Source organism: Nuphar pumila, chromosome 3 (genome assembly GCF_984573655.1).
Source record: "Nuphar pumila chromosome 3, dmNupPumi1.hap1.1, whole genome shotgun sequence".
In the NCBI taxonomy this organism is placed as follows: Eukaryota; Viridiplantae; Streptophyta; class Magnoliopsida; order Nymphaeales; family Nymphaeaceae; genus Nuphar; species Nuphar pumila.
In genome coordinates this window covers 6,789,445-6,802,640 of record NC_143251.1, presented here as the reverse complement: position 1 = coordinate 6,802,640, position 13,196 = coordinate 6,789,445, and the positions used below count along the sequence as shown (strand labels likewise).

Sequence of the window (13,196 nt, the reverse complement as noted above, 5' to 3'; positions counted from 1 at the left end):
CATCTTGGCCTATTCTGACGGGTGTGCTGGTGGTGTTTTGCTGCCGATTAAGGTTTGCTTTTGTGCTTAACAATTATTACGTTAAGCGCGCTCAATTGATACAAATCATGGTTGTGAATAATACAATGATAATTAGGGGTGGCCCATTAAGTGACCCAGTTCTCGGTGAGGGTTTTTCTTTGTTATCCAAAAAAAAAGATAGTCAGGGGTGGCCTGTTGGGATGGTGCTGTCGGGTACCCGGTTCATATCGGGTTGGGCTTGAGCTGAAAAATGCGGCCCCGGCCCCAAAAAAATCAGGCTGGGCCACTGTGTAAAATATACAGGGCCCCACAAGCACGATTGGTTAACTGAGTCAGGCCTAAAGGGGCCTGGTCCAAGCTCGAGTATAACTGAGTTTGGCCAGGCTCGGGCCGGGCTGACCCGATGACCACCCCTAATGATAGAGCTTAAGCATGTGAAAGTTGCAATTATGGATCTTAATAATAAGATATTGGGTCTGGTTTTATGAACACGCTAACCAGTTCTTGATTCAGTTACTAATCGGACTATTTGGGTTGCCCTGTTCATCTAATCGGACTGGGTCAAAACCTTGTCATTATCAGGTATCATCAGGTAGGAGCCGACCGTTCATTCCAGAAATGGTTTGTTCCATCTGATATCCGAAAGTGTTTACACCGTTCCACGCATATAGCACTTCTGCACAAGAGAAATGAGTTTGCACCGCTAGTTGAACGGGTCCGAGTTCAGCCCAGATCCATCTCGTGTATATTTGAATATGGATTGGACACAGACAAGATATGCTTGCAGTCTATTTGGATCCAGTACAGAATTGGATATGCATATATATCGTTGGGTCCAGTTCTCAGGTGTAACCAGCCGATCTATCAAAAAACATGAAAATCAATGGATTTTACACGCCTTCACTGGACCCAGTATCATAGTCTTATATCTTGAACGGATCTGGAACTTCACAGTGAGATCTAATGTGGGACCCAAATAGAGAACCAGACCCACTACTAAAAAATGGATCCAGTGTCAGGTCAGACCTCAACGGACTCGTATCCAGCCTGTTTGCATCCCTAGCCTATATTAATCCAAGTGGATTTCACTGTCCAAGTAAAGTGGGTTCAGCGGAGCACGTTTGGTTGACCCTGTTTAGTTTATCAGTAGGGATGCAAAGGGGTTTCGGATCCCAAAATACATTGGGAGTCAGGTCAGTTTGGATCCGGAACAACCAAAATTTGCAAACATGCCTTCCATACCCAACCCGTTTGCTGCCTTATTTATCATGATGAATCTTATTCACTCTGGCTTAGGGATGGCAGTGGACCAGGGCGGATGCATGGGACAAGGTCTCCACTCTTGCCTCGTCTCAAACTTTTGCCCTCTATGCTTGCCTTTATCCCCCACATGGGTTTTGATTTTAACCTTCATCCCCGCCTCTATCTAGGGGTGTCAAAATCTGACCCGACCCGTCAACCCGCTTCTTAGCTGGGTTCGGGTTTGGGTTAAATGGGTATGCCAACCTGTCAACCCGTTTATATATATATATATATATATATATATATATATATCCCGAAATCCAAGCGGGATGGACGCGTGTCAAGCAAGACTCGCGTGTGTTATCCCAACAGAAGCGAGGAGAACCCCTGCGGCGCGCAAGAATCAGCCGGACGGAGGGCATCATTTTCCGGTGAGGCTCCACCCGACGGGGCTGATCCATCTCTGCAGGGCCACCGGAGACGAGGTTTAACAGTTCAATGCGGCCTCCTTCGAGGCGGAGCACCTGCACCTCGACGACGAGGCGCGGCGGTCGATGGCGGAGGTTTCTTTCCGGGAGGCGGAGGACAAGGAAGAGGGTTTGTGACCTGATGGAGAGAGAGAACGTCGCTCATTACCCTCGGCCCATCCACTATCGAATCTCCAACTTTGACGGAGCGCCGATGGCGGCAAAAATGGTGAGTTAAGGTTTCTCTCTCTCCTTTTGTTTTCCTAATTTATTTCATAAATTTTGTTGTGAGTAATGATCTGGTGACAATGTGATCACCGAAAGGTCAAGTGGTTCGCATAATGCTGCCACTTAGATTTGTCAGTGAGCATTTGCGGGGTTTTTAGTAGAAGAAATGAGATGATTTCTACGTGGAAGTCAACCCGCAACCCGTTTAATAAATTGGTCAACCCGCAACCTGAAATCGAAACCCGTGTAATTGGCTCGTGTCGACCCGACCCATTTATTAAACGGGTTAACTGTATTGTGTCGGGTTACCCATTTAATAAATGGGTTGGGTCCGTGTTTGCCACATCTGAGTCGTTTAATAAACGGGTCGGGTTCGTGTTGAGGTATGCTGACCCACCGACATGACCCGCCAACCCAACCCGATTGCCACCCCTACTTCTATCACTGTTTCATGTCCTCCATCCCTGGTCCAAACGGGGTGAGGCGGGGTAGGGAACCCCCCCCCCCCCTTCTACTGCCATCCTTAAGGAGGTTGAACCATCAAAGGGTATTTTAGTTAATTTACTAACGGAAATCCGGAATGGAGCAAGGCGAGGTGGGAGAATGCCATTCCTTGGCCCTTGAATTAGATCATATATTTTTTCGAGGATCCATTATAATATGATAACTGAAAATATGAGAATTACCATGTGAACCGTAATTTTCACATATTAAGAAACATGCCAGGTATAGTTTATGAAATTTTATGCCAAGATCGACCCATGTTCAGACTATAATATGTGATTTTAAATGTAGAAATTTTTAAAAATATTATTTTACCGAGTATGCTACAACCTTTATCGGATCTGGGTATGATTTTCTGTAAAAGATGTGATCCAGATCTGGATCCGATACCAATACCAATACCTTCTTATCGGATCAGGGTCTCTACCTATTCATTTGGCGGAGGTCCGACCCGTTGATACTGTAGACCCATAATAAATTTCCCAGCCTCTCGCTGTGTCCCGGAGGTCGCGAATGGGCGGTGCATCTGCGAATTCGAAATGGTGGGGAGCAGCGATCGCCATCGCAGCTGTCGCAGCAATCTCTGCCTCTGCAACGCTCTCGAGTAAGAGACACTTCTCTCTCTCTGGAATTCACTTTGGAAACCCTAGATTCTGTGATCGAAGCCTTTGATCTTGGTAGCTTCGAAGCCTTAGGGTTTCCATTTGTGTTTGAATTCGGATTTTTCTTTGCTTTCTGGACGTGGCAGTTTTATTCTGGAAGAAGAAATCGAGAGAGTTGGAAGGTCGGATCGGGGAGTTGGAGACGTCGCTGCGGTCAGCGTTGGGGAAATGTGCCGCTGAGCGGCAAGGCCGGATTCGGGCTCAGCAGGTCGATTCGGGAAACCCTTCTCGTCACAGTACCTTTTTTCGTGATGAATTTGTGGGTTTTGTTGCTTTTGCATTCCTCGTCCGCCCGATGGGTTCCGATTGATACGTGGTCCAAATTTGCCATTTCATTAGACTAATGTGATTTTACTCCGACTGGTCTTTGGTGTTTTGGATGGACCCAATTATTGGATAAGTTTGGGAGTTGCGTTATACTCCAGAATTTATAATAGAGGAAGGGGTTATATTTCTTGGATCAGCGGGAAACTGGAAATTGTTGCAAGAAATTAGTGGCTGTAGTGTTTGGGGTGCTGTATGAGTGAGTCGTGTTTAAGTGGGTAAATTTACAATATAGAATTCTTTATCAAAAGGGTGGTGATAGGTCATGGTTTTGGAACCTTGGTTGCTTATATCAATCGGCTATATGATTATTTGATTTCATTTTGTGCTTTTATGGGTGTCCGTGATTTTCCACGTTAACCTAGTTTCAAGTTGCTAAGCCACGAAATTTTTTCTTCCTAGATAGCTATGATTTATGTATTAAGGAAAACGTATTTGTAAAAACTAAAATAAAGGTTGGTATAAAACCGAGATCTCGTGACTCAAATAAGTAAGCTGGATGGTGAGAGTGGCACTATCTTAACCGAGGGATCTTGGGTTAGAATCCCAATTGGGTAGGCTCCAGCTTAATGAAAAACCTGGACCCGGACCTGAACAAGTTCCAGCAGAAAAAGATCCAACATGATTGGTGCCAACTCGGTAAATGACAAACAGCTAAACCGTAGAATGAGCGAAATGCACAGCCGACTAATAACACCAATGATAACAGAGAAAATATCAATTCATTTTCTTGTTTTAGTTATCTCTTTACTTTCAAATACTGTAACGTAGATTGTCCTTATTTTGTTGTTGTTTTTCTATTGTAACCTACTCTGCCAAGAATGTCATAAACACAAGATTCTCTCATTTGCCAAGAATGACAACCAAAAGGCACTGTAGGAGCATATCTTGCAATTACTAAATCTGCAAGTGTCTCTAGGTTACCTTGCACAGCCTACGGTTGCCACAATAACAATTCATTGAACAATCCCATGAAACCCACATAAGTTTGAATGAAGATCCACTTAGATGGAAGCTTGCTTCTTGCTAAAACATGTCTATATTTGGGCATGCATCTTTTTGTTGTTTTCATTGGATCTTGTTTTGACATAGTTGATTCCATTATATGTTGCATTTGGACAGTTGTGTAAATGTTTGATCTCTAAATGGATGATTAGCATTTAATGGTGGCTTGTTTATACCTTAGGGTATTATAGTTATGGTAGTTATGTATAAAGCTGAAACTATGCATAAGACATCATGGAACATGAAACTGCCAGGACACATCAATCATAAGTGATTGTAATATTTCATTTTCAACCTTACAGGCATTAAGGAAAGTGGTGACATTGCATGGATCTGATAAGTCGGAGGCAACTTCATACCCATTGAGACCTATTGGTATTGTGGAATCTTGCTATTCCACTAGGTACTTAGATTTGCATCAACACGTGTTTGTACTTTTCTCTTTGTGCTTGTGTCTATATGTACAATTTTATTTACCATCGAAAGTAATGCTTTCTCTTGCACTTTTTTTAGCAGATTGTAATCTTAGCTTCTCATTCACATACAGTTACTGTTTTGGATAATTGAATGAATTAAGTTAGCTTTTTGAATGAAGTTAGAATATATATCTTGTTTTATAATACATCATATCTTACTTTTCCTTAATGTGGAGACATCAAAATTATAATTTCAAGGGACAGAATAACTGAGAGGTGCATCTCCTGGTTTCCTTGTTCATAAATAAAAAACATTCTTTAAAGTTGTACAAATCATAGTTACCAGAACACCATGAGAAGTGATGTGTGAAGCAGAAACTGGGAAGTAAGTGCTAAAAAATAGTATGAAATGGGAAGTAGGATATGGTTGTCAAGCTATTACAAATCTTGATTGTAACATGAATGGGAAAAGTTGAGAGAGAGAGAGAGCAGATTTGCTTCAATTCGAGGAGAAGCAGTCTCCAAGACCCATAGAATGGGCAAATCTCATTAACATTCATCAATCCCCCATTACAAGAGAGAATACTTATTTATGGACACCTTACTATCCCAATGGATCTCTATCTTAAAATGGCTTATCCATCTGCCTATCTAGACCCATTTCCCCATTTACATCATTTTGGCCCTAAGCCTCAAGTCCAACTACATTATGGACCTCAACCCAATTATAAACCCGATTTCCTAATTCCAGGTACGCATCAATTCTCCTCCCCTTGAAATTCACCTTGTTCTCAAGGTGCGCAAGCATGGCTAGAGTTCCAACAATAATCTTGACAATAGGGTTCTTGGCTTCTTGCTAACATCTTGATTTTCTTTAATGTGTGAAGTTGATATCATATTTTGGGTCATTTGCAATTTCTCATAATATACTTCAAAATTCTGTGGTAAGTGAACTGGTTCACCTGCATTTTGAAGCCACTGGATATGTTTATTTTACTATAATTGAAAAATTTTAGCTTGCAAACACCCAACTGATAGGCTGTAGAAGCAGGGCTTACTATATTAATTTTTTTTCTCTGAGCAATATGCGTCTTCCATTCTATCCTGCTTGCTCACTGCACCAATGATATGTAGTTCGATCATCGCAGTCCATCCTCTTACAGTTATATTGCTACAGCTGGGGGGCATTATCATTCCTCTTTGCCCGACGTCACCTATTGAAGGAAGGAGTGTTCCTGACATAACCTCGTGGCATAGCAGACATAGAACAAAAGCATGCTTCCAATGGCTCCCTCCAATTCGATCTTTAACCTTCTGCATTGGCAGGTGTGCCACACCCTCATGAATTCTCAAGTCTTCAAATCACTTGCAAGCTGTGCCCATTTTTGCTAATTTATGATAGTAACTAGGACAACCTTCTTTTGGTTTACTGCTAATGTTGCTTATCGTTGCCCTGCACAGATCATTTGCCTTTGCTGCACCTAAGACGGTCGTGGAACCTTTTTCGAGCCACCATTGTATCCCCCACTCCATTGTCATGCAACTTCTACTCCACTGATGTGCCAGCTCATGTGCCACACCACCAACAGTTGCTTGCCTTTTAACTACAGAATGTTGACGGCATTCACATTCCTTTGTCATAGATGGGAATATATCTACCACGTAAATAGACTCCATACTACTATTAGCAGTTGTTAAAATAATATAGGAAGCAAGGGGAATAGACAAAAGCGAGAGGGAAACACTTAGGAAGCAAGAGGGAATCAATGGGAGAGGTGTGTGTTCCACTAAGGGCCTGTTTGGATTCATAATCTCATTCCTTTGTTTGTATGCACCTGATGTGAAATTTAATTCTAAGTTTAGTTTTCACATTCAAACTTGATTCTAATACAATTCTTGCTCAATTTTCAACCCTAGTTATGCCCCCTCTCTCTCTCACCCCACATGAGGCCATGATGCATGGGTGCTTTGCAACATTGCAAATGAAAGAAGATTCATAGGGACTGAGAACAGTAAAACCTTAAGCCGAGCAAGTATTATATAATTTAAAACCAGAAATAAGGAGGTTAAAATACAAGAAAATTTGGTCCCAGTTGGTTACACTATAGTCTATACACATTGGGATATGACACAATATGACACCAGGTACACAGTCCCACCATAGATGAACAATAGGATACAATAGGTGAATCAAAAGTAAAAAAGTATAGAAAAGAGGTATACAGTTCCCTATAGCTTCTGATTTTGTCCAACCTCTCGCTTCCAGCAAAGTCCACCAAGTGCAGGCAGCTGCAGACATTCAAGTTTGTCTTAAAAGTTTTTGAAGGACCATTTGAAATTCATAGCTTGGCCAAGCTGAATTCTCCAATGTCTCCACCCGTGGATTCCAAACATTCAAGGTTGATTGACTGCCACGTGTCTCATCAGTGTACAAATGCACAGAAAAAAAGAAAGAAAAACACATAACAGCAACATCATGCATTAGGTAGTCCTAATCTGTTAAAAAGTCCACAATATTTTGACAACTTTATGCACTAGCATGACAAGTTTATGCACTAACATGTGTAATAAAGTATGCGGAATTGTTGGAACAAAGTGCAAAAGCACATACAAGTCCAATAGTGCACAATACAAGGGCACAAAGGCACAATAAGCACAAAGGTGCAAGAAGACAAGTCTACCATGAGACAATACAAAGAGCCAACGAAGGGAAACAAGTAAAAAATATATTCTTTATTGAATAAAAGCTGTTAAAAGTATTGAATTATAGGGGGGAACATCTCCCCTATTTATATACAACAAGTAATGAGGGAGGCCATTGAGAGCTCTCTACATAGAGTCGTTGGGGAGCTCTCAACGGTCATATTTATGACCATTGGGGCCCCAATGACTCTATGGAGTGGGGCTCTCAATGGCAAGGGAAATATCAAAATGAAAAGAATAAAAATAAAGAAATAAAAAAGAAAAAATATAACTGTTTCTAATAAACGACTATAATTGCATGTGAAAAGATTAAAATGCCCCTATAGGGCAAACTATTACAATACAGAATATATATATATATATATATATATATATATATATATATATATATATATATATATATATAGTTTAACATGGTTGAAGAGAAAGTTTTATAGGACGACTATTAGGCCCGCTTTACTATATGGTACGGAATGTTGGCCTGCCAAGAGACATCATATTCAAAAAATGAGTGTAGCTGAGATGTGTATGCTTAGATGGATGTGTGGAAATACAATGAAAGATAAGATTCAGAACGAGGAGATACGTAAGAAGGTAGGCGTTGCACCCATTGAAAATAAGATGAGAGAGAATCGTTTACGGTGGTTTGGACATATTCGGCGAAGGCCTAATGATGCTCCAGTTAGAATGATGGAGAAATGGAAAAATATATTAGTTAAAAGAGGTCGGGGTAGGCCTAGGAAGACTTGGATGGAGATAATAGGAAAGGATATGAATGCTTTGAACCTCACCGAGGACATGGCATTGGATAGAAATGATTGGAGGAGAAGGATTCATGTGGAAGACCCAGAATGATTTTCTTTGTTGGTTCATATCGCCGACCCCAATTGTTTTGGGATGAAGGCGTAGTTGTTGTTGTTGTTGTTGTATATACATTTTAACATGATGCTCAAAAAAAAAATCGAGAGCATCCCAGTCTCTTATAGTAGCCAAAGCGAAAACTTTAAGCCAATACCAATGCTTCTCAGATACCTGTAAAAGGTATTAACTCCAATGAACATTTATAAGAAAAAGAAAAGAGAGCAAAAGATGTTATAAGTAGATAGTAAAAGACTCCAATCTTAAATTTTGTCCTCACTTTCATTGCAACTCTATGATTACCCTTTACAATACAGGTATATATTGTATCACTAGACACTTGAATCAACACATATAGCATGCTCTGTAATCACTTCTAGTTCATGCTGCTCTGTAAAATTTACAAGTGTTCTAAGGATCATTATCAGTATCAAAGGAGAAGGAAATATGTGATCCAAAGATAGAATAGCAAATCCACCTGATATGCATTCTACATCATGATATGGACCAAAATTAAAATTCTGCAAGTTCAGGGTAAGAATAGCGGCACATAAATAAATTGTGCTTGTTAACAACTCAGTTTGTATCACTAGTTTCACAGCAAACACATACAAATAAACAATAAATCTAAATAAAAACATTACTATACATCTGCACCTGCTCTCTTTGGAAATAGGCATATATTGTACCAGTTGTACCTATGCCATACTATTTACCCATGTGGTAGAACAGATCGGACGAATTCAGTCGCATTTGGAATGCAAAACTTCTCTAGAAAAATCAATGATTTTCATGAGAAAAATTAATCAATGCAATCACCTTACACACCTAGGAGTATGAAAGTTCAGGTATATATGTTGATAATGAAAATGCTCTCTATTGTATGAGAAAACTTCAATGCCACGAAAATTTAAGAAATGACAACATAACCCTATTGAAAGGCACATAGACGCCCCGGATCCTCAAACATCAACAGCCCACCACCCACACACACCAAGAAATTGAAATAGAATACTAACAAACACTTGATGTGCAGACCTGGTTATGTGTGCAAACCTAGTTATGTCTTCAAATAATCAAAGACCATAAGAAAAAGAGGATGAAGAACAAGGAGAACCTTACCTCAGAATGATGCTTCTTCTGTGCCCCCATCCTCTTATCATGACGGCCGGAACCTAGCCAAATCAATTTTCTTGTTTGTATAACAGATGATCAATCATATAAAAAAGGGAGAGAAGCAGAAGAAAAAGATGGAGAAAAAGAAGGAAAAGAAGAAGAAGAAGAAGACAGTGTGAGAGAGAGAGAAGAAGAAGGAGGAAGTCGGCCTACCTTTTTCTGGCTTCCGGAAGCCTCTGGCAGCTCGACGCCCTTGCTTCTGCTCTCTCTCTCTCTCTCTCTATCGGCTAGGGTTCCGGCTCACCACCAAGAAACAAATCAGGATGGGAAGGGGGGTCAAGGGTTGGAACGGATGGTAAATCAGGAATTGCATTCCCTTGTTGAAACTGAGACCAATCCAAAAAGGCCCCAAAGGGAAGCTTAGGCATTGATGAAAATATCTTAGTTTACTGTTAATATCCAATTTTTTTAGATTGAAGTATGAAGAATTTGAATGTTCCTTGAAAATCTTGCATGTTCTATGTGAACTCAGCAGGATCTTGCATTCTTGGTTGTACATGTTTTGTGTGAACTCAGTGGGATCATTCACCCTTATGATAACATGATCCCTTTCATTATTTTCTGTATCATTTCTCCATGTTAGAAATGGAACACCAAGGCAGCCACTACTTGTACCTTTAGCGCGAGCATGCTTGGTATTGGAACCTCAAGTACCTATTGCAACTCTTGAAGGCCTTTCAGACTACTCCCATTGTTGGATTCTTTATATATTTCATTTAAATACAGACCTGGAGAAGTTGTGGGAGACTCCATCTAGTATGAAGTTAAAAGCAAAGGTTTGTCTTGCATTGTTCGTACATTATTGTTTATTTGCTAAACAAGCCGATTTACATGGTTTGACACTGGTTCCAATCTGTTTGTGCAAATATTCGTTCAGGTGAGGGTACCAAGACTAAATGGTGGAAAGGTAGGAGTCTTCGCAACAAGGTCACCACATCGGCCTTGCCCTATCGGTCTTACTGTTGCAAAGGTCGGTGTGTGTGTGTGTGTGTGCTTGTTTTTGCCACTGCTGAAAGCTAGACTTATTATTGTTAATTATAAGTAGATCAACCTGGTGAGATTTCAGGTCAGCATCAGGAGAAAGTTGTCATTATTATTCTGGCTTATCATGGTTAGGAAACTTAGGAGAAACCCCAAAATGGATGTTTTTGTTTCAGATTGAGGCTGTGCATGGGCATATGATTCTACTTTCAGGCATTGATTTGGTTTATGGTACGGTAAGGTTCTTGACATATGTTTTGCATCATGGGCTACTATTTCTTGATAACAGGGATCCTTCGTGATTATTTCGTATAATTGTAAACTGAATGACCTGATGCAAACTATGGTGTTTGATTTTTCTGTTCAACATTGTCCACAGCCTATACTTGATATCAAACCTTATCTTCCGTATTCCGACGAGATTCCTGGAGCAACTGTTCCGGACTGGGTGATGGTGCGTCCCTCTTTACACTGCTCATCAAAAAATTTCTGTGATGTTGCTTGATGCTTGGTGCTGTGTAACTGCCCATAAGTGGGGTTTAGGAAGTTTTGTTGCACTGCTGTACATTTTCATGGTTGCTTTTTAGTCTTGAACAGTGTGTGGAAATAACGTTTGTTTTGAAACAATTTTGATTATGCATGGCTATCAAATATGAAGCAATCTTTCATGTATTTTTATCCCTTGTAAAATATATTTCCAGTGCAAAAGAAACTTAGCATATGGGGTCTGTACCTTGCTTTTTGGTCACCCATATGCATATGGAAATTATAAATGAAACTAAAAAAGAAATAAGGTTAGAAACATCCCTAGCAAAAGATATGAGGCCATAAATGAATGTCTAGTCATAGGTCTTTTGGTTTCTTCTGGCTAGGCGCTTGCTATCCTCATTGTTGCTGTCTGTACCTTGCTTTTTGGTCACCCATATGCATATGGAAATTTATAAATGAAACTGAAAAAGAAAGGTTAGAAACATCCCTAGCAAAAAGTATGAGGGCATAAATGAATGTCTAGTCATAGGTCTCTTGGTTTTTTCTGGCCAGGCCCTTGCTATCCTCACTGTTGCATAGCTTCTAAAATGCATCTTTCTGGGCTTCCATTATTAAATTCACTTAGGTGAACAATTTTCAAATTTATTCTCAATTTTTTTTTATTCATTATGATAGTTGTGACATAGATTCTTTGGTTAAATGTGAAAGAGTTTGAAGTTTATGTTTGAGATAATTATGGTGATTTTTTTCATGGGTGTGAAAAGAAAAATCATGGAGGAGAGACTAATTCACATATCATTAATGGTGAGTCATCATTTCAGGATGGGGAGACTAATTCTTTAGCAATGGCAAGCGTGAACTTCTCCCCTGCCTTCTCTGATAGCCTTGCTACTTGCTGGGTGACTGTGGTAACCGTGGCCCCCCTCTTCTCTCCCTCTCTCTCACAAACATGCATGTAAATTATTCTTGGATATAAATTATTCTTGCATCTCAGTCCATGACAACTTCATTTTCTTTGTGCTATTGTGTACTTTTGGTATCAAACTGATCTTCAAAATTTAAAGCAACTCTAATGTGGTTTATGACAAGTTTAGGGAGCACATTAATTTTGAATTATCTGCTATATCCCCCTAGTGGAAAGTTCCTTGTGCTTCATGTTGAAAAAACACCTAAATAACTGTTTATGTAAAGCCACAAATTCTAGCTGTAGCAGAAAAGGCCAAGTAGTAGGTGACGTTTCATAAAAATGAGGTGACCATGATCCTCTTTTTGATGTTTTCAGTGCATTTAGTTTTCTGGATTCTGTATTCCTTTAACCAGGAATCATAATTCTGTAGGCCGCATTGATATTATGGTCACTTGCACCTTATAAGTTATAACTCACCTGGAGTCCATGGAAAACCTAAGCCATGGTTTGTTGTCCATTTTTTTTTCTCCAAGTTTTATATATATTTTCAAATATATTAACATGGTGCTAGTTAACATATTCATCAGGAGAAAGAATCATTGTATGCATCTCCTCGTGAAATTGAAATGTTGATCAAGCAGATACTTTCGCGGGATATTCGTTCAATGTCTCAAAGGAGCAGGCCACATTGCTCAGTTGTTCCTACTGAAGATGGCAAAGTGACAGATGAGGACCGTGAATCCAGGGTAGATCGGGTTTTCAGGTCAATAACGCATTCTTATGAAGTTACCTATCACCTGATCTTAGAAGGAATTGATGTTGAATATACAATTGACAGAGATGCAAATGTTTTGGTTGAAAAAGCAACAGTTTATCCCTGTAGAAGCGAAAAAAGAAAACAGTGCAATTACAATATGTGGAAAGAAACATTAGAAATTTAAGAAACCTCTCTTGCAACTGATTGAAAAACGAGCTGATCGTTTACAGTAGGGTAATGTCGGTGTAAATTTTTCTTGGTTGTTAAGAAACATAAGTGGTAAGTCATCAGCTAACCTGTTGTATCCAAAATTTGTTTTCCCCCTGTTCCTTGTATCAGGTTCTGGTGGAAATTTCTGGTGGTTGTGGGCATGATCACAGCTCGACTTACTCAAGGGGATATTTTGTGATTTGAAACAAAAACGGCTCTTTGAGGCTTTAAGCTGCTCAGTCATCT

General features: G+C 39.9%; 1 protein-coding gene across 1 annotated transcript; it reads left to right on the top strand.

Annotated features, from left to right (window-relative positions):
* Positions 1–2,975: 2,975 nt before the first annotated feature.
* Positions 2,976–12,952, top strand: LOC149841783 (tRNA-thr(GGU) m(6)t(6)A37 methyltransferase). The gene is made up of 9 exons (XM_089998690.1): positions 2,976–3,066; positions 3,211–3,332; positions 4,756–4,856; positions 10,190–10,382; positions 10,484–10,576; positions 10,764–10,823; positions 10,967–11,041; positions 11,898–11,984; positions 12,571–12,952. Exons 1-9 carry the CDS (start codon positions 2,976–2,978, stop codon positions 12,922–12,924), a joined length of 1,176 nt encoding a protein of 391 aa, XP_089854816.1. The 3' UTR covers positions 12,925–12,952.
* The last annotated feature ends 244 nt before the right edge of the window (positions 12,953–13,196 follow it).